Raw genomic sequence first — 18,564 nt, 5'->3', positions numbered from 1 at the left:
ATTGAGAGGAAAAAGTGGCAGTGGTTAAGTATTCTTTTTGCAAATATGCGCTGACAGATGCAACCCCAGTAGCTTCATCAAACCAAAATAGACCTTGCCTAATTGTCCACGTAATATGACAGAAAAGTAAATCAGGGAATCTAATTTCCCCTTGTAAATGAAAGATATCAATTTTTAATGAGAATGTGAATAATTTATTTTTTCCCCTATAAAAAATATTTCGAATACTTTATTAATCTTAGCAATAGTATGACAAATTTCTAAAGAGAATTGAAGCAGTAGAATAGTAAGGACATGGTGTTCATTTTAATTAAATTATTCCTCCCCTACAGTGAACAATTTTAAAGTCACCATTTATCAGGAACAGAAGCTGTAGTAATATTGACACAGGTTAGGTTTAATAATACATAGTGGACATGGAGAAATACATAATTTCAGATGAACATGTAGGTATTGCCACAACTAAAATATTTATCAAAATAGTTGCACACACACACAAGAATCACACCAAGTCATATTACAGCAATTAGAATAGATGCCTGACACATACATTTACATTTCCTGTAATTTCACTACAACTGAAGTATTTGTTCTTTCTTATTTAGGGATTGTCTCAGATATAAGAAATTAAACATACCAAAATATGCTACTGAAATATCAACTTCATCCACCACTCAGTGACACAAAATGCATCTTTCCCAGCATGAATAACTTGTCTGAATTATGAATGCAACTCTTAGCAGCTATTCTTTCAATTAATCACATACCCTGCCAAAGAACTAAACGTATTATTTGAACACATTTGTGAAAATTGGTTTTCAAAGATACAAATATATCTGTCCCTCTTTAAAATCCAGTCTTCAGTATGTTAGAATTTTGCCAACACAGATACCTGACAAGTGTTGTTCATGACAGGTACTGAATGGGGAGCAGAGAACAAGGGCAGACATCCAACTTCCTTTGATATGTTCAGTGACTACAATGCTAAATCCAGGAAGAGTACAAGTTACAGAACCCCTTTATGATTTGGCTATCGTCCTTTGTGGGAAACCCACAAGATAATGAAGTGAAATCTCTGGCATGCTATTGGGATTATTGCCTAAAGGGGTACGGAAATTATGATGGGGAACAGGGGAAAGAGAAGATTTGCAGAATACAAAACTTATAGGAAGTTAAGAGAAGTGAATATGGGAGAGAAAACAGAAAGACTGAAGTGGATGAAGGAGGAAAAGCATAGGAAAATAAAGGGAAAAGGATAAAAGACACCAGCTGTGTAAGCAGGTGCTGATCAGTAAAGCTGTCTGCCTAAGCCTCAGCTCCATCACTATCTTTTACTCTTATTAAATCCTATTTCTAACTATCTTCTGTGTAAATACACTTCCTGTTCTGAATCTCTGTGTGTCAGTGAGTAGCAAACTTTAAGCTGGAATAGACAGCAAGGAGGATATGGCTCTAGCATCAGCTGTGGTAGAACGTTTAAGAACAACTACCAGAGGGAGCAGTGCTTTGTGTTGGTGGCAGGATGTCAGCTGCTGTCTTATGTCAATCCATACTAGCCAGCAAGGTCATCAGTGTCTGGGAAAATCCATGATAAGGATCAGTGACTGGCCATCAGACTGACTTTGCATATTAGGTCAGACTTAAATCTGTGCTAGTTTAGTATTCAAGAGACTAGCAGTCACACATGGACATATGAGCTGGTGAACAAATACATACAAATACGTTCTGCTGGTGAACATCAAGCAAGATTAACCAGGAAGTGGGAGCAGACCAGGATCCAAAAAGACCCAAGGTCTATGCTGATGACCAGGTAAGGAGCCACAGATCTGAGTACTGAAGAAACTTAAATTGCATGATAGCATTCAGAAGACCTGAGAGTAGTGTTAATGCATCAAGAGAGTGAGGGCAACGTCTGTACCTCCAGCACAGCTCAGTGCCAATCAGTCAAATACCTGAAAATGCAGCAGGCTGTCCATGCTGTTCATAATTACATGTGTGCTAGCTGTTTTTATGGGAATGCTGGGAAAGGCACTGCTCTCTGCACTGAACTCTGGGATTGGTTGTGTTTGTACTGTGTGCGTGCCTGCCAGTATGTCTGGGGGAATAACTGCTCAGCTTGACTGCTGTGAGGCAAAAGATCCTGACTCAAATTCATCTCTGTAAGATAGGAAAAATAAATCTTCATGGTTCCAAAGATCATTGAACTCTAATCTTTAACAGTTAGACGTTCACATTGTGTTTTTATTAAGCATTCTAAATCTTTCACTACATCATAGACCCTCTTAATTTTATGCTTTATTCGGCAAGATATTTTCTGCTATGGTAACAGCTTTGAATCCAACTAAGAAATACATTGCTAAACTAAAGCTCAGCCAATGCTGACTCCACCAAGAAGTAGAAAATAAATGTCTCCATGTCCAACGCATTCAGACAGTTTTCCTAAATAACTGCAAGGACTACTAAACAAAAGGAAAGAAAACAAAACAACCTTTCCCTTTGTATTCAAATTGAGATTACATTCAACAGAAAGTGATGTTGCAATTTAAGACTATTTTCATAAAGCAACAGTGTTATATATCTATCAAAGTGTTGTCAAATAGAATTATGGGTGGAGGTGGTAAACAGAATGTACAGAGCTCTGGATGAAAATTATGTATTTGGCAGGGCAGCTATGGAATTACATGTGGGATTATTTTTTTTTCCCCACAAATAAGAAAAAAAAAGACACTCAATTTTGATATACATAGGTCTGTACTACACTGCACTAAATTCCAGGAGATTCCAGGAACATCTTGGTGTTTGCAGTCTCCTCGGTATATCACTCCGACTAAGTATCAAGGCTTTGTGAAAAAGTCTAACAGTTCATAGAATCACAAGGTTGGAAATGATCTGAAAGATCATCTAGTCCAACTGTCTTCTCATTACCACTGCTACCACAAATTAAACCGTGTCTAGTAGCTCCTCATCCAGGCGCCTCTTGAACACTGCCAGGGACAGTGACTGCACCACCTCCCTGGGCAGCCATTCCAGCACCTGACCACTCTCTGAGAGAAAAAGTTCTTCCTCACATCTAACCTAAACCTCCTCTGGCACAACTTGCAGCCATTTCCCCGGGGTCCTGTTCGTTGCCTGGGTGAAGAGGCCAAGCCCCTCCTCACCAGTCTCCCTTCAGGAAGTTGTAGAGTGCTGTCTTCTAAATACCAATATACAGTGACTCCTCATACTATCACTGAAGCCCGGACTATGGAAAATGTGGGATACTATTTAGGAGGAAAAGGAAAAGGGTCGGAGTAGGGATCAGAACATCATACTGAAACAGACAAACAAAAAGCTTTAAGGCTGTGAAATAAAACTTTTAAAATGAAGCTGAAGCACACTTCAGCAGGGCATTTAAATTAAATTTTTGATTAAGAGAAATCTTAAGAAAGAGAAATCTAATGACATCTAGTTGGACTAGATGATCTTGTAGGTCCTTTCCAACCTTGTTATTCTATGCTTCTAAGGATCAACCGTTCATTGATTTTGAAGCTTGAAACACTATTGAGAAAGGCTGTGTTTCCACTATGGCTAAAAACTGTGATTTAGGTACTGAGTACATACAATATATGGAATTTGACTTTCACTTAGCTTTTTTTCTGATACTTGAGACCCGTTCTTCATTTCAGTCTAAAAGGCCATTTCTTCTTTAACAAAACAATCAACCAAGAATCAATGAAAACATTTTACAAAAAAAAAAAAAAAACTCTAGACAAACTCATTGTAGGAAAGAAGTGAACATTAATTCAACACTGTAGCTATCAAGCATTCTTAAGGCATAAAACTTCCGTGTTGAAAATTTAGTTTCAGAACTGACTTCAAGCATTTATGCCTTGAATAGTTAAAAAAATAAGTGTAAATTGCCTCTTTTCTTGAGGACAAAATGTAGTAATAAAAAAAAAAAAAACAAAAACAAACAAACAAAAAAACAAATTGAAGTTAAAACTGACAAATTCTTCCTTCTTTCATTCCCAAAAATCGTCTTGTGAAAAATATCAAATTTAATCACAGTCTTCAATTTTCAAAACTGTTATGCAGAAGATTCATCCTCTTTCCTACATATATGTCCTCATTTAAATATACGTTTTAAATATACATTACTTTGAGGTAGAGTTTTCAAGAACCTTACATCTACATACTTTTTTTGTCTTTCTGTCTACTTTATAATTAATATCAGTATCAAAAGAGGTTTGTTTGCTTGCTTTTTGTTTAGTCTGCTGTCCACTTCCAGCAGAATTAGACATAGGTCTTTAACACTCCTTCAGTGCATTATGAAACTCATCTGGATAAACAAGGACATTAAACTTAGACACAACAGTGAAGCAAAAGCTACAGCACACTGAAAAATTATCCTTTTCTATCAGGAAGCTGCTGGCTAGTTTAGAGATGGCTGAAAACAATCATTAGATTGTAGTTGGCATGAAGCAGTGAAGTGGAAGAATCTTGCACGGATGAATTCAAAGGAAACAGAGACATATTGTGGAGGACAGGTATAACAGATATAAGACCAAATTCTAGAAAATCAAGATTTCTTTAAGCCTGCTTCTTGAGTAGCAACTTGTTTGATATTGCTGATAATTGTCACACTGTACACATGTGGCTGGCAGTAGATTAATGCAGATAATTAGCAGATAAACTGCTAATTTAGGGCTAGAAAATTTGGTCTAATGTCTATAAAAATCTGTAAATACAGATTGAAAGAAAAGTGTCTCTAGAGTTTTCAGTGCATTTAGTAGCTAAACAGATAAAGATTAGAAGCAAGAACTAAGAAATGAGGGAGAGAGGAAGTAAGTAATTGTATCTTATTGAAGGACACATGGCTCCATCTTGTCCACTCACAGCTGTTACCAAATAGCTTAGCAGCAATATGCTGTGGAATTAATCATCTTTTCATTTTCTAGTTCTATTGAAATTAAGGGAGATAATCCCTTATCAAATTTTGAAATACAGTAGATGTTTTTGAGCAGAGAAATAGGCTGAGATGAAGTTAAATAACAGCCTTCTGGGAGGCCAATCCACATAGTTTAAATGCTCTGAAGTGCTGTATTCAGGTGCTCAGTAACAAGCCATGAGATTCTGATGAAATGTACTGCATGGTCTGAATTAAATCTGTGAGGCAATTATACATTTAAAATCTGTTTTCCATCATAAATCTACATGGGAAGACTGTACAAAAGATGAATTTCTGTTATCTTTCCTGAAGATCATTTTTCTCCCTCTCTCTCCTTTTACAACATACAAAAGCATGCTGAAGTAGATAAATCATTTCCAAGTTAATGTACTGTTCTACTCTTTGAATTCAAGGGACTTATTTTAAAAGAACAACGACCAGCCATCAACACTTTCTATTAAACTTATAGTATTGTATTTCACTTTATTTATCCTAAGTTATTTCACTAAAACAGTTGCCTGGATTTGAAAAAAAAACAAGTAAAGATATGCCCACCCTGTATCATGTGTAAACAAAGGTAAAAATAACGCCTATAACAGACTAGAAGTATACACAATATATGCCCTGAAGAAACTCCAGAAAACTACAAGGAACAAACTTCAAGTTTTATGGCTCACTGTACCAGGATACTTTCCTGTTTTGTTGTACCAGTATATGAAGCAAACATTTTGGTGCTGAAAAGTATATATAAATCATTAACCCCATAAATCCCACCACCTATAATCAGCTTTTCCTGATAAGAATATTTTTGAGCAGAATCTAATCTGCTAATTCTCATAGTCAGCTTTCAGGAGGGCCTTAAAATGTGACACAAAAATGTTGTTCCTGATTATCAATTTTCTCCATGCGAGGAAAGCCTTGAATGTATTGAGATTTTAGGGAGCTCTCCAGAGTTTCCCATGCTGACAGTAGAGACAAATCTGCACTCAAGAACGCCACCAGCTTGAATGCACTGACTTTGGCAGCATATGCCTCTGGAAAAATTATATGGCATAGACCATATCACTGCTGTTGTAATATCATGTTCCAGTAGTGTTATCCTTTTAAATAAAGTACGCTTCTCCAACAGCTATAACATCAGATCACTGCTCTTACAAAGTTTTCACATGGTTGGGAGATTTAAGTCAGGGTGATTCAGCCATCAGGAATTTGCCATGTACATGGAGTAGGAAGGAGTCCTATGCGTTTCTCTCTTGTTAGAAATTTTACAAAGCAAATCTGCAATTATACAAGCTTCTGAGTTCCACAATGGCACTTATCAGAATCAGGCAAAATGCTAGCTCGTGGTTCAGACAAGACTACAGCCACTTACATAGGCAAAAATGGCCAAGATGACAGAACGTTACTGACATGAATGCACTCTGAGAAGGTTGCTGCTTTGTGGTGAGCGTAAACAGTTATTTCTTTATGAGCATGTGTAATCTGTGTTGAAGTTCACCTGCGTGTGATGCAAAGATTAATCAGACATATTACAGGTCCTCAGTTTTGGATTGATTTTACTGGGTAGGTTGATAAAGTGTGAGAAATTATCTAAGTCTTGAAAGATAAGAAAAGTTTAAAATGCATACAGAAATGCTGAGATGGTACTAACGGCACAGGGGCTCTACTGGAGACAACAAAAAATGAAAAGGCACAAAAAATCAAAGGGAAGAAAGCGCAGCTGGCAACATCATGCATCAGTACATTCCAAGAACAGCAGCTGACCTTTCCCCAGATGACTGATGTCAAATCACGCAGCAGAGATACATCACATATCTCACTGGGAACACTGAGCATATTAATACTTAGTCAAGTTACATATTAGCCCTGGTTATCTACTACATGGATTAGTGAATAAATTGAATCTGTGTATTCTGAAGTTGCACACATGCTGATTGCAAGATCTCTATGCACACTAACAGATGTCTTCCATGAGTCTCACTGTCCTGATCTGAAGTCAGACAGACATCTAACAGTTACCTGTGAAGCCTTTTGGCACTGATTTTACCCAATTGTGAAATACTTAATGAGACAATCAAAGAGAAAGCTCAAGCCAACAATCTCAGCCCTGAGTTTTAGAGTGAATTAGATTCAATCCAAGCTGTTTTATCTAGATTTACATAATTTCCAAATTACTTGCCTAAATAAAGTGCTCAAATTCAATATTAGTTACTGTCATCACTCCAGAATAACAAAGTCTGCTCTCTCCTTAAAATCTTTGTCACAAACAAATCTAGAATAAAAGTTATTTACACTTTATAGAAGATATTCAAGAAAATCTAACTCGAGAATCACAAATTCTGTCTTTCCACATGCTAGCATATTCACCACAGGCACTAGAGGTCAGTCTCATGGACAATGAAGGCTTTTGATCTAGAACTAAGCTGTGTACGTTTTCAGAAAGAATCTTGTGTAGCACAAATAATTCATGTATTCCAGCTTATGACCTACTTGTATGAGTTTTATAGCTATTGAACAGCTTTACTGCAGGTTAAGCATGATAGTTTCAAAAGATGAAAATTCAGGGAAGGAAGTAAAGATTAGAAAAAGAGAGAAAATTGAAACTAAATAAAAGTAGTAAATACTCATCAGAAAATAGAAAGTCTTGAATAGATTAAACAGAAGAGTAGTTAGACCAAGGAAATTCAAAGGAAATCTGGCAACCAAATCCTCCAGCAAATCAATGAATTACATCAGTTTCCCCATAAAATCTTAAGTTTCCCTGAGAAACTGTGCGCCAAAAAAGAAGTGTTGAATCTAAAACCTCCAAAAGAAGGGAAATGTTTTTTTTTAAATGAATTTCCTAACTATTCTCCTTTATTTTATTATGGTTTGCAACAAAGTCTCTCCATCTGTGGGTAAACTGAATTCTTTTTGAAAATAGATCACCAGGTGTGCTTCATTTACTCAGAACTGCATAATGCATGAGATCAGGCCTGAAAGAGAGACATAGAAAACCTCCATAATGCATGTACTTTAGATGTCAGGTCATAAGCATCCATTTCGGGCAGCACATCCACCACTGCTGTCTCACTCTATTTGTTAATGTAAACATAGTTTAACTGACCCTCTTATAACTGAATAACCTCAGCAGTTCAGAAAGATATTTATTTTTTCTCCAGCTAATTTCATTATTAATAACAGTTTCTGAAGATAAAAACAGGGTACAACTTTGTATAAACATATTTTGCTTCGTCTTTTTACTGCTTGAATGCCCCTTTCCTATGGGTTCTATGTTATATGATACTGACTGCTTCCTGACACAACCTCAGATGTAAGATATGAAGTATTAAAAATTACTCCATGTCGTCAAAAGTGCTTAAAACATGTCTACATAAAACAGTGAAGAAAGGCAAAAGAGTATTATTTTCCAACTTCATTTCAAAATATTCTGCTAAAATGGAGAACTATTTATCATAGATCATTTTTCTAGCTCTTTCAGTCATTTTGTGATAATGAAAGCATTGTAAAAGAGAAAGAGAGGGAGTGTACAGACTAAGAAAACTGGGAAAATCAAGTGTGTTATTTTCATTGTCTTTCCATCTTTAAAAGCAATCACAAGTGAAAAAAATAGAAAAACTTATACAGAATTACTAGAAAAAGAAAAAATAGATGCAAATAAATACAGAAATAAAGGACTGTATTGAAAACTGACCTTTCAGGAAAATGGCCTGGAGACATGAACAGAATTTATAACCTTTCTTAGTTGGAATTAGTTTAAAAGTTAAATTATCCATAATCATAGCATACTGCAAATCATAAAAAGTACACTAAAATGCTTTTGCAATTATTGCCTAATAAAGTATGAAACAGTAATAGTAGTAAGCTTCTGAAGTGCATACACAGAATTTTAGTATCTCATATTTAATTGCCAGGCAGTTATTTGTTGACCTTACAGAGCATACATTTATTGAATATATATTAGTCTGCCTTCCTTAGTACTTGGGAAGTTTATAATAAATACATTTATTTTACACTATAGAAATGTTAGAAGGCAAAAATGAAATAGCTCCTCATAAAGATCTCAATAAAAAAAGGTGAGGAAAGAGATGATCATGCAACAAGTGAAAAGCCAGCATTAAAATGCAGAAGTTTCTAAATATACACTACAAAAATTATGATGAAATGTGAAGAGAGAGATTTAAAAACTTGGTTTTTTGTTTGATGCTTCAACAAGTCATTCACAATAGTCAAACTTCTTGATATCCTGGAACATCTTTGAGTTATGCTAAGCCATGATCTGCCAAGAATGAAAGTCAAATGGAAAACAGGATCATAACTTCAGTATCAGGACCATTTAAGCTACAGCAGTATGTGTTACTGGGGAAGAGTCATAAGCAGTCCAGCTTGTTGTTTGTTTTTTTTTTTTAATTATTATTTTGGAACATAAATTTGAGCCTACTTCACTATTTCTGAATTTCTACTTTCAGTCATTGCATTAGTCAAAATAGGTAGCGAAGCAAGACAAGTAATAAATTAGCAGCAAGCAATCAAGTTTTTTTCCACAAGTGTACATAAGTACTCAAGCACATAAAATGATGTAGTAATCATATTGTGGCAAATACAGTCAGAAAAATATTTGCTTTCAAAATGTTTTCATAGTATTTTTAGGTAAGTAACAGTGCAAACGCAGTTTTTCTAAAACCTGTACCTGATTCACACTTCATCTACTGCTTATGTAAATTTTTACTTCTTATTCTAAATCCTTCTTGCTATATCCCTCAGAAATAATGCTGTGACATAGGAAGTTTCAAAGAGTGAAAATAAAGAGTTTGCTACATTTCCTACTACAGAAAGGTGTATTCAAGTACAGCTTCAGGAAAACCACTGTATTTGGCAAAGTTTTGAACAAAAATGGAAACAAGTAATCCTCTTTTCTTTTTTCTAACTCACGTCCTTAATTAGAGTAAGATATCGTCTCTGAGGAAAGTGATATGGCTATTCTGATATCTGTATTAACATGCAATTCCACAAGAGAAAGAAATGGATACAACAGACGCAATTGTATGAGATACTACCAAAGCAGAATTATATATTTAATATATGGTTTAAGATATGAATACCATCATATACATCCTATCATATACAATCTGTAAAATTTTGGTAAAATTACAGCACTAAAGGCAATTAACTACGGCAGTCTATCTCGGATCAGATGTGATTGAAAATATCATGTAAAATCTAGCTCAAAAGCTCTGTGCAAATAATTTAATTCTTTCCAGACAGTTCAAGTTAATAATTTCTAGATTTTATTGTCACGTTTGAAACTACCACAAGCAACATACGAAAATAGAGAAAATAGTAATTTTCAATGAAAACTATATCATAGAAAAAAAGAGTTCAAAGGACAGGCAAGTCTGAAGAGGAAAATAAACATATCAAAATAATTGTGAATTCTTATTTTGCTTTCTATAAATTCAGTAAAATGTAAAGTAGTCATCAAATGCTTAACACATTTATTACTGTGATTTCTTACCCCTTTCTTTTACCCTTACCTGACTCTTCAAACAAGCAAACATTTTGTTTTAAAAAGAATTTCTTACTAATTACACGTTTTTCCTTTCTGGTGCTTCAAGTTTTAGGAGACAGTAACTTACTGTGGGATTTCCTAACAAAGAACTTTAAAGAAGCTGTTCAGTTTAAATTTAATTCAGAATTTTAAAGATTTCTTTCTTCTACATGATTGTTCTAAAATACAACTTTACTTATTTGAATTTAGTCTCCTAATTCAGAGCATCTTCTAGGACTGCATCAAGACTACAGTACTGTATGGGCTCATTCACCTTTGCATATCATAGATGTAGTATGTATTATGGGGTCAGGCTACAGCCCTCTTGTTTCTTATCACAGAATCACAGAATCGTAGGGGTTGGAAAGGACCTCTAGAGATCATCGAGACCAACCTCCCTGCCAAAGCAGGTTCCCTACAGCAGGTCGCACAGGTAGGCGTCCAGGCGTCCTTTTATTTGTAATCATTATTCCTACAAACATTTGTGTTTTGATGGTTAAGACATTATTTATAAAAGAATTCGTTTTTCAAAAGTCTAAGCAAATCATTGCAGAGGTAAGAGAAAAGTAACCATCAAAAATAAACAAATCAAACATGATAAGAATTTTACCGGATGAACCTTTGATTTATTTTTATTTTTTAAGTAAAACAAACTTCAGTTACATTGGGCTAATTCTTATTTTCATGTCAGTCAGATTCAGTGCATCAAATGGAAGAGCTGTGCTTAATAAAATGCTGAATTTTATATAAACTCTAGATTTGACGGACCATAAAAGATGACACTTTGTAAAAATTTCCAAGTATAGTACAATAAATTACATACCTCGTGTATTTTTGAGTAAAAGGTGGAAAGCAGATTCCTTACTGGTTGACTCAGAAAGAACGGATGCATTGAGATAACAGCTGCACTGCTCCCGATCTAATGAGAAGAGAAACAAAAACAATCCACATTCAGGGAAACTCATTTAGAAGTTAAAAGTGTTTTAACATTTTCCCTAACAAGAGAGATTCAAAGATGGATGTTTTGAAAAATACATTTGCAAATGGAAAGATAAATAGAGCTACCATATGGATTTTTTTCTTAAATATAATTGAAATACAACACTCTACCTAGAAAAGCAAAGTTTAAATCATTTGCAGTTAAACAATATCCAAATTAGCAAAGACACTCTTTTTTAGATAACAAAAACAATGTGCATTTTATAAGTCTCAATCTTAGTTTGGAATTATTTTGTGTGGAAATGAGATGACTGAACCACTGTGCATGAAATCTTCTCTGGGAAATAAAGCAAGTCTTAATAATCAATAATATGAGACAGCTATTTTAATATCACTGTGCATACGCCTGTACCAAAAGCAACATTGTATGCTGCCACGGGTACTGGTTTTGATAAAGCAGATAAGATTGGATTCCAAAAGGGAACCAATTTCACATACCCAATTCCTAATTATCAATGTAACTTTAATATTTTATTTGATCATGGCTCTTCAATCTTTGAAGTGAATGTCCTCTAGAAAACAGTTGCAGTTTTCTGTGTTAAACTTTAAAATATACTCTGTCCATTAAAAACATTAAATTAAATTATCCACGTCAACTGAACTAAAGTGTTCTAGACGTTAACTAACCACTAGTACCTAGGGGCAATTGTTATAGACTCTGTGGTTGAATATTCACTGGCAATTTCAGTATTATAAATCATATATTAGTTTTGTTGCTTCTGTAACATCTTGGTAGAAAAATTGTATAGCAATGTTCCCACAGCAGCAATTACATTCAGCTTGAAACAGGTCAACTATTAAAAACCATCTGCAATGAGTTCACGTATTCTGTAACTCTGATCACTGGTTCAAACTGGGACAAATTACATCCTATCAGGTAAGTATTACTCCCACAAGCATTCTTAATGTAGCCATGAATGTTTATGTAAGAGCAGCAGATTTAAGCAACACATATGTATAAAGTTCCCAGGAAGAAAAATTCTTGTTCATAGTTGCTGTCAGGTCCACAATTTCATACCTTCATCAAAAAATCTCTAATGGTGAGTGGTTTTACTTGTTCTATATTTATCCAAAATAAAACCCTCTTTGCACTAAAATATCATTCAAAATTCACAGAACCGTTTCTGAAGAACAATGCTCTTGGGTTTGACAAACCTTCACAAATGAAAATACAGCTTCAGAAATGGTCCAATTATGCACTTCCAATTAATTCTGTTTTCAATGCTAAACTATGCAATTCTAAACATATTTTTGAGTCTGTCTAGGCAAAAGATTGAAATCAAGATACAGCTAGTGTCTGAAACTTCTTTAATTTCTTTTTCTTCTTTTTTTAAAAAGTAAATCTTTAATAGTTTATGTTTGCTGTTTTACAATTTAATTGAAATGTCCTATTTTCGTTCTTGCCACCCTGAAGAGGTACATGATCTGAAATACAATTTCAGATCAAGATCAATCAAACATTTCATTCTGCATTCTGACTTGCTACTTTCTGCCAGTTTCCCCATTCTGTTCTCTCTCTCGCCCCCAATAACTGTGAGAAGTTCATCATGAGATTTAATAAGAGAATGCATCCAGTAACCTGATCCTATGCTAAAAATTTGGCTAAGACGTTTACGGATGTTAGCTGCATGATTTTAAATTAATAAGCTTGCAGGTTCAAGAGCTGTTCTCAGAGACACTTCCAAAACTACTGTGAATTTGAGTTACCTGCTGACATAGATATTTTTACTCTATGGATTTTTCAAGAAAAAAATAACAGAAATATTTGAGAATTACTAGGCTGTCACTGTCTCTTTAAATATCAAGACTACCTTTCTTAGATTAGAACTCCTAGTCTAGTCCAGTAAGTCAGATGGAAGGTTACTATCATTATGTTTGAAGTAATAACATTATCCTTCCTGATCTGTTTGTGCTTGATCCAACAGCAAAAAATATGTACTTCATGCCAAGTCAAATTAAAATGAAGTATGGAGCATCACAGCATAGGTAAGAAATGTAGTTTTGTCTATAAAACAGGAATGCATACGGTCTTCAAATACTGTTAATTTTGGACATCTCATTAATAAACTGACACAAGCAAAATAAACAGAAAAAAAAGTTCAGAAAGAGAAAATTCAGAGCTACCAAAATTCAGCTCTTGGCAGAAAAGGAAGTGTACTAAAACTAATGTGTTTATACTAGGATTACATTCTCACCTGACAGATTAGCACTGTGGAATGGCAAATTCATTCTTAAGGTTGAGAAAAAAAAAAACAATCAAATGAATTAGCTTCTACTGCACACTATGCTACCATATCTGTATTGCTGTGGTATCTACAATATCTGAATTTGTGTATTGAACTATAGCTTAACAACAATAAAATTCAACTAAATGTAGAAGTCATTATGAAAATTATTTTCCAGATCATGTAAAAACCAGAAATACTAAACAAAACATTGCATGTGGGATCAGATTTCTCCTGCTCTGAAAAGAAGGAAATAGGTTTTGTGGCAAATGATTATACAAGGAAAAAACCATACAGTGCACAAACTCTTCTAAAGACAATATGAATATCTTATTATGATCACAAACACGCAAACGGTATTTACAGGTCACCAGCAGCAACTGAATTAGAAAATTAATATTATTAACATTACAGATTAACCTGATTAACAAATTCAAAACAGTTTTTAGAGGACAAGCACAGGTTTAGTTCCATAAAGATGACATTATAAATTAATTTTCTCAAAGAAAATTCTTAGTAACTCCACAGATCACGTGTACTGATTTGTACAGTAAAATAGACTGCAAACTTCTGATGCATAAAAGCCAACATCACTCTTCGACTAAGCTAGCTGTTTCCACACTGTCTCTATTAGTGAAAATCTCCCTGGGACAAGTTGATGCTCCAGTTAGAAAGATGACCACATTTTCATTAAAAACTTTATGCAATGCAAGTTCTACTGATGTCCCTTAGAACATTGCAATTAGATTAAATCACAGTACATTTTAGAACCAATGTTTAAGCTCTGTAAAACATTTATGAAGATACTGCTTTGAGGAGAAGTTTGTCTGTCATTTTCTATTCTTGTATGAATAGTAGATTAGACTAGCTTTCTTAAAAATAATATTTAGTAGGAATAAAGTTGTAAACTGTGCTATTTGGCACTAGATTTATGCTCAAACCACACAGCTTGCTTATCTTAATCTTTCTTCTTGGTACAGATCAGAATACCAGCTTCCATTTCACACGCTGCACTCAGTGATGTGCAGTGGGAAGCTTCATGTCATATATGAAATGCATATCTTCACTTCAGGAAATAACATAATCAATCAATTTCTGATCACATAGGGTGGGTTGCATAGCTAGAAATTCATAGTAATTCTTTAAGTGTAATTAAGTGTAATTCTTTAAGTAATTCTTAAGTCTGATCTGAGATACATATACTAAGCACAAAGGGGAGATGGAATGAGAAATACAAAGGAAGGAAGATTGCATTACTAGTAACATTAAAAGTTTATTATATTCTCACCTGCCCCCAGGTTGATGAGTAGATGAGCAGGAGCAATTAGAAAAAAGAGATGTTCCAACAACTAATCAAGGTTCCCCTGGACTGAAAGTCTGCCACTCATACTGTCAGACACTGTACCCAGTTTACCTTACACACTGTGTCACTGTCCATATAATTTATAAACCTGTGAATAATATGAACCTCATTATCAGTCCTTGGAGTACAATGTACATGAGCAGCAGAGGACCACAAACTGCTGATCAGTATCCTTCGAGACCAGTATTCAGCCAAGCTTTCAACCTACTCAGCAGCCCAATCATCAAGACTGGACTTCAACAGCTTCCACATGAGAATGATATAGGTAACAGTAACAAAAGTCTTATTAAATCATAGTATATTGCACACTGCTCCCCCTCCATCTGCATAATTAGTCGTTTCTATGTGCAAGGCAATCAGGCTAGTCATTATTTGCAGTTAGCATATCCATTTGACTATTTCTGATTACCTTCTTGACTTTCATGTGCTTGGAAATGGAGTGGAATGTGCTGCACAGAGTACAAGACGATGTGTCTAATTCTAATGACCCTATCAGGGACTGAAGTGAGACTGATCAACCTACCACTTCCTCAGTCTTTCTCCTAACATTTTAAAAGAAAGGAATAACATAACTTTTTTCCATTTATCGGGGACTTCTCCTGGTCAACATGAATTCTCCCTCACAATCACACTGGCCAACTCTTTCATAACTTTATGAATTTTATCTGGACTTGTGGATCTGAATGCATAAAGCTGCTCTAACTAGTCTATTGCCTATTGCTTCCCTATAAGCTGCCCATCTCCATTTCAAACCACATTAATACATGCCCCTTTGGCAGCAAGTTTTGACTGTTATTTGTTTTTCAGCTTCAGTTTAGTAACATTTAATTGTATTACTCTAAAGAAATTGTATAGTATATGGCATAGATCTAACAAAACTAAGGTGTCATTGCAGATCTAAGCCTAGGAACCAACAAGAATGCAAATACAGTAAGAGGTTTTTGGAAACGTATCATCAATTCAAAATGATGGCTCAGAAGAACTTACACCAGATTCTCAGGAGATCTCTGAGAAGTCTTTTTTATTTTCAGAATCATAGATCAAATAAAAATGGTGACCATGGCAAGCTTATAAGAGACAATCAGATGTCTATGATTGTTATTGCAGGGAGACTTCCCATGGTGGTGATTCTATAAGAGTTTATTTCACTAGCAGATTGGAGAACTGCACTCAATTTTCTAGTGTGTGATGTAGTTAAGTTTCTCAAGTCTTTGTATTTCTAATTCACACCTCAAAATTTGTAATTTATCCAATCCGAATTCACTGCAACTAACAAACATGAATCTGCTTTTTTTTTTTTTTTTTTTTTTTTTTTTTATTTTGCATTTCTTCACTTATTCTATGCACTACAACCTTCAAATCATGGCATGACTCTAGAAAATCCAACTTAAAATTTACCTGTGCATGTTTGACTTCGTTATTCTCTTATGCTTATGTTATTAATTTTGTAATTATGTTATTCTCTTATGGAATCTCCTAATGTCGAAATACTAGAAGTGTAGTTCAGAATAAACAACCAGCTACACGTACACATGAGTGCAGGATACAAAAGGTTACAGGGTTATGTTATTTCCCAGCTCAGGCAACATAGTGGGTACATGTGAATGATATACAGTACACTTGTTGCTTACAAATGGAATCAGACAAATGTAATCCTGTCTCACAGACACTGCTAATGAAGAAGCTTACCTCTTCCAACCCAAAAACAATACTGTACCTTTTAGCACGACATCTACTAACACATTTTCAGAAGTTGGATTTTTGAAGGTTATGATGACAGAAGAACCCTGGCCAATGTATGCACTTATGGTAGTTGGTTCCATCAACTGAGGTGGAATACCAGTCCCCGAAAGGTAAAAAATCCATTCCTTAATCTGTGGATGAAATCTGTGTCATTATTTATTATTATTAATTTGTTATTTGACCAGTCAGAACTATACTATATAATAAGGCAAACTGTTTATTTCTTTCTTCTAATATTCTACGTCTCTTTTCTGTTTTGAGTGATTTTTAACACTTTGATTGTTTCTTCTTCCCTGAAGCTATCATGTACATGTGTATTGCTATCTAGAAATCAATAGTTCTGTTGAAGACTTTTCATATGAGACCTTGGGAGATGCTTACATTTCTTTTTTGTATGTAACTTTCATGCTAGTCAGAGCTTTCACCTGTAGTGAATGGAAATATGTGAGTGATTGCAAAAGGGCAAGTCAAAGCACATATAATAGAAATTGAAAGGGCATTATATGATAAGTTTTCTTGGGAAGACACAGAATGAAGGGAAGTAATTCACTGATGGAACAGCAATATAATGTTACTTGAAAGATAAGAAGGAACATTAACAACTATATAATGAAGAAATTAAACTCCTTGGCCACCTGGGCATTTTGCTGGCTCATGTTCAGCCAGCACCTCAAGGGCCTTTTACTTCAGGCAACATTCCTGTTGCTCCCTATACCCCATTCCCTATACCACAGCATGGGTACAAATACAGCACCAGGGATTTAGCCTTGTTAAATGCCATGAGAAAGGACTCTCTCCACCAATCTAGCTCACTCAGAGCCTTCATGCTCTCAAGCAGATTGAAAGTCCTGCTTAATTTGGTATTATCCATGATATCTTCATTGTTTTAGAAAGATTCACTCGATACAAGAAGAAAAAAGATTTTTTAACCTTAATGAAATAAACTTATTGGTAAAAGTCAGCCATGTCTGAAGTATTTAAATAGAAGTAAGGAAAAATAAAAGAGGAGAAAGCCTAGTTTTGTCAAGCTACTGGTGGGTATACACTGGCTTATAATTGATACATCTTACTAGCTAACAAAAAAAGCAGTCACAGTAACCACAAGTGAATATATAAATAACTATCATATAACTATTACTACAAAATTCTTAATACAAGAGTTGTGAAAAGATACTAATCCAAAAATATTTTCCAGGCCCACCGTAAATTTGTGTGAACAACTTTGCTCACAGAAAGAAATTCTGCACTGTAATACTGTGAAAGGATGCATGTGTTCCTATTTTGTGCAGCTGAAATTTAAAGATCAGATTTGAGCTTTGCTGCTGAAGGCTCAGGCTCATGGTCTACAAATACAGAAGGCTGCAACTTCAAACTGCTCTTTATGACTAACAAGCAGAGACTTTTTGAACCCCACTGCTTCAAGTGCTGAGCACCTTTAAAACAACACTGAAGCTTTGCCAAACTGAGCTTTTAAAGAAAAAAAAAAAAAAAATTTAGAAGTCAGTTTGGAAAACAAAAGAACAAAAAATTCCATAGATTTTAAGATAAGCCTATTTCCTCTGAACTGCAGTTACTATTTCTACTCACCCACTGTGTGACAGAGCTCAAGATCATGAATGCTCAGTGCAAGAACTCATGAGGAAAGAAAAATGTTTGAAAAAAACAAACCTAGAAAATTAAGCAAATAACATGGCAGGACCTAGGCTCATCTTCACTCTAACATTACTTGCAACTATTAAATTCTTTATACTACACTTGA

The 18,564-nt window shown here is 34.8% G+C and overlaps 1 protein-coding gene across 1 annotated transcript in view; it reads right to left on the bottom strand.

Moving 5' to 3' along the window:
- Positions 1 to 18,564, bottom strand: part of CFAP47 (cilia and flagella associated protein 47) — a 259,426-nt gene that overhangs the window by 42,361 nt on the left and 198,501 nt on the right. The window contains 2 exon segments of the mRNA XM_042809679.1: positions 11,299 to 11,394; positions 16,780 to 16,936. Coding sequence (XP_042665613.1) covers positions 11,299 to 11,394; positions 16,780 to 16,936 — 253 coding nt within the window.

This window comes from Centrocercus urophasianus, unplaced genomic scaffold (assembly GCF_019232065.1).
Source record: "Centrocercus urophasianus isolate 14NV4802_14NV808 unplaced genomic scaffold, USGS_Curo_1.0 seq_12, whole genome shotgun sequence".
Lineage (NCBI taxonomy): Eukaryota > Metazoa > Chordata > Aves > Galliformes > Phasianidae > Centrocercus > Centrocercus urophasianus.
The sequence above is the reverse complement of the archived record's forward strand: the minus strand, read 5'-3'. Positions and strand labels throughout refer to the sequence as shown.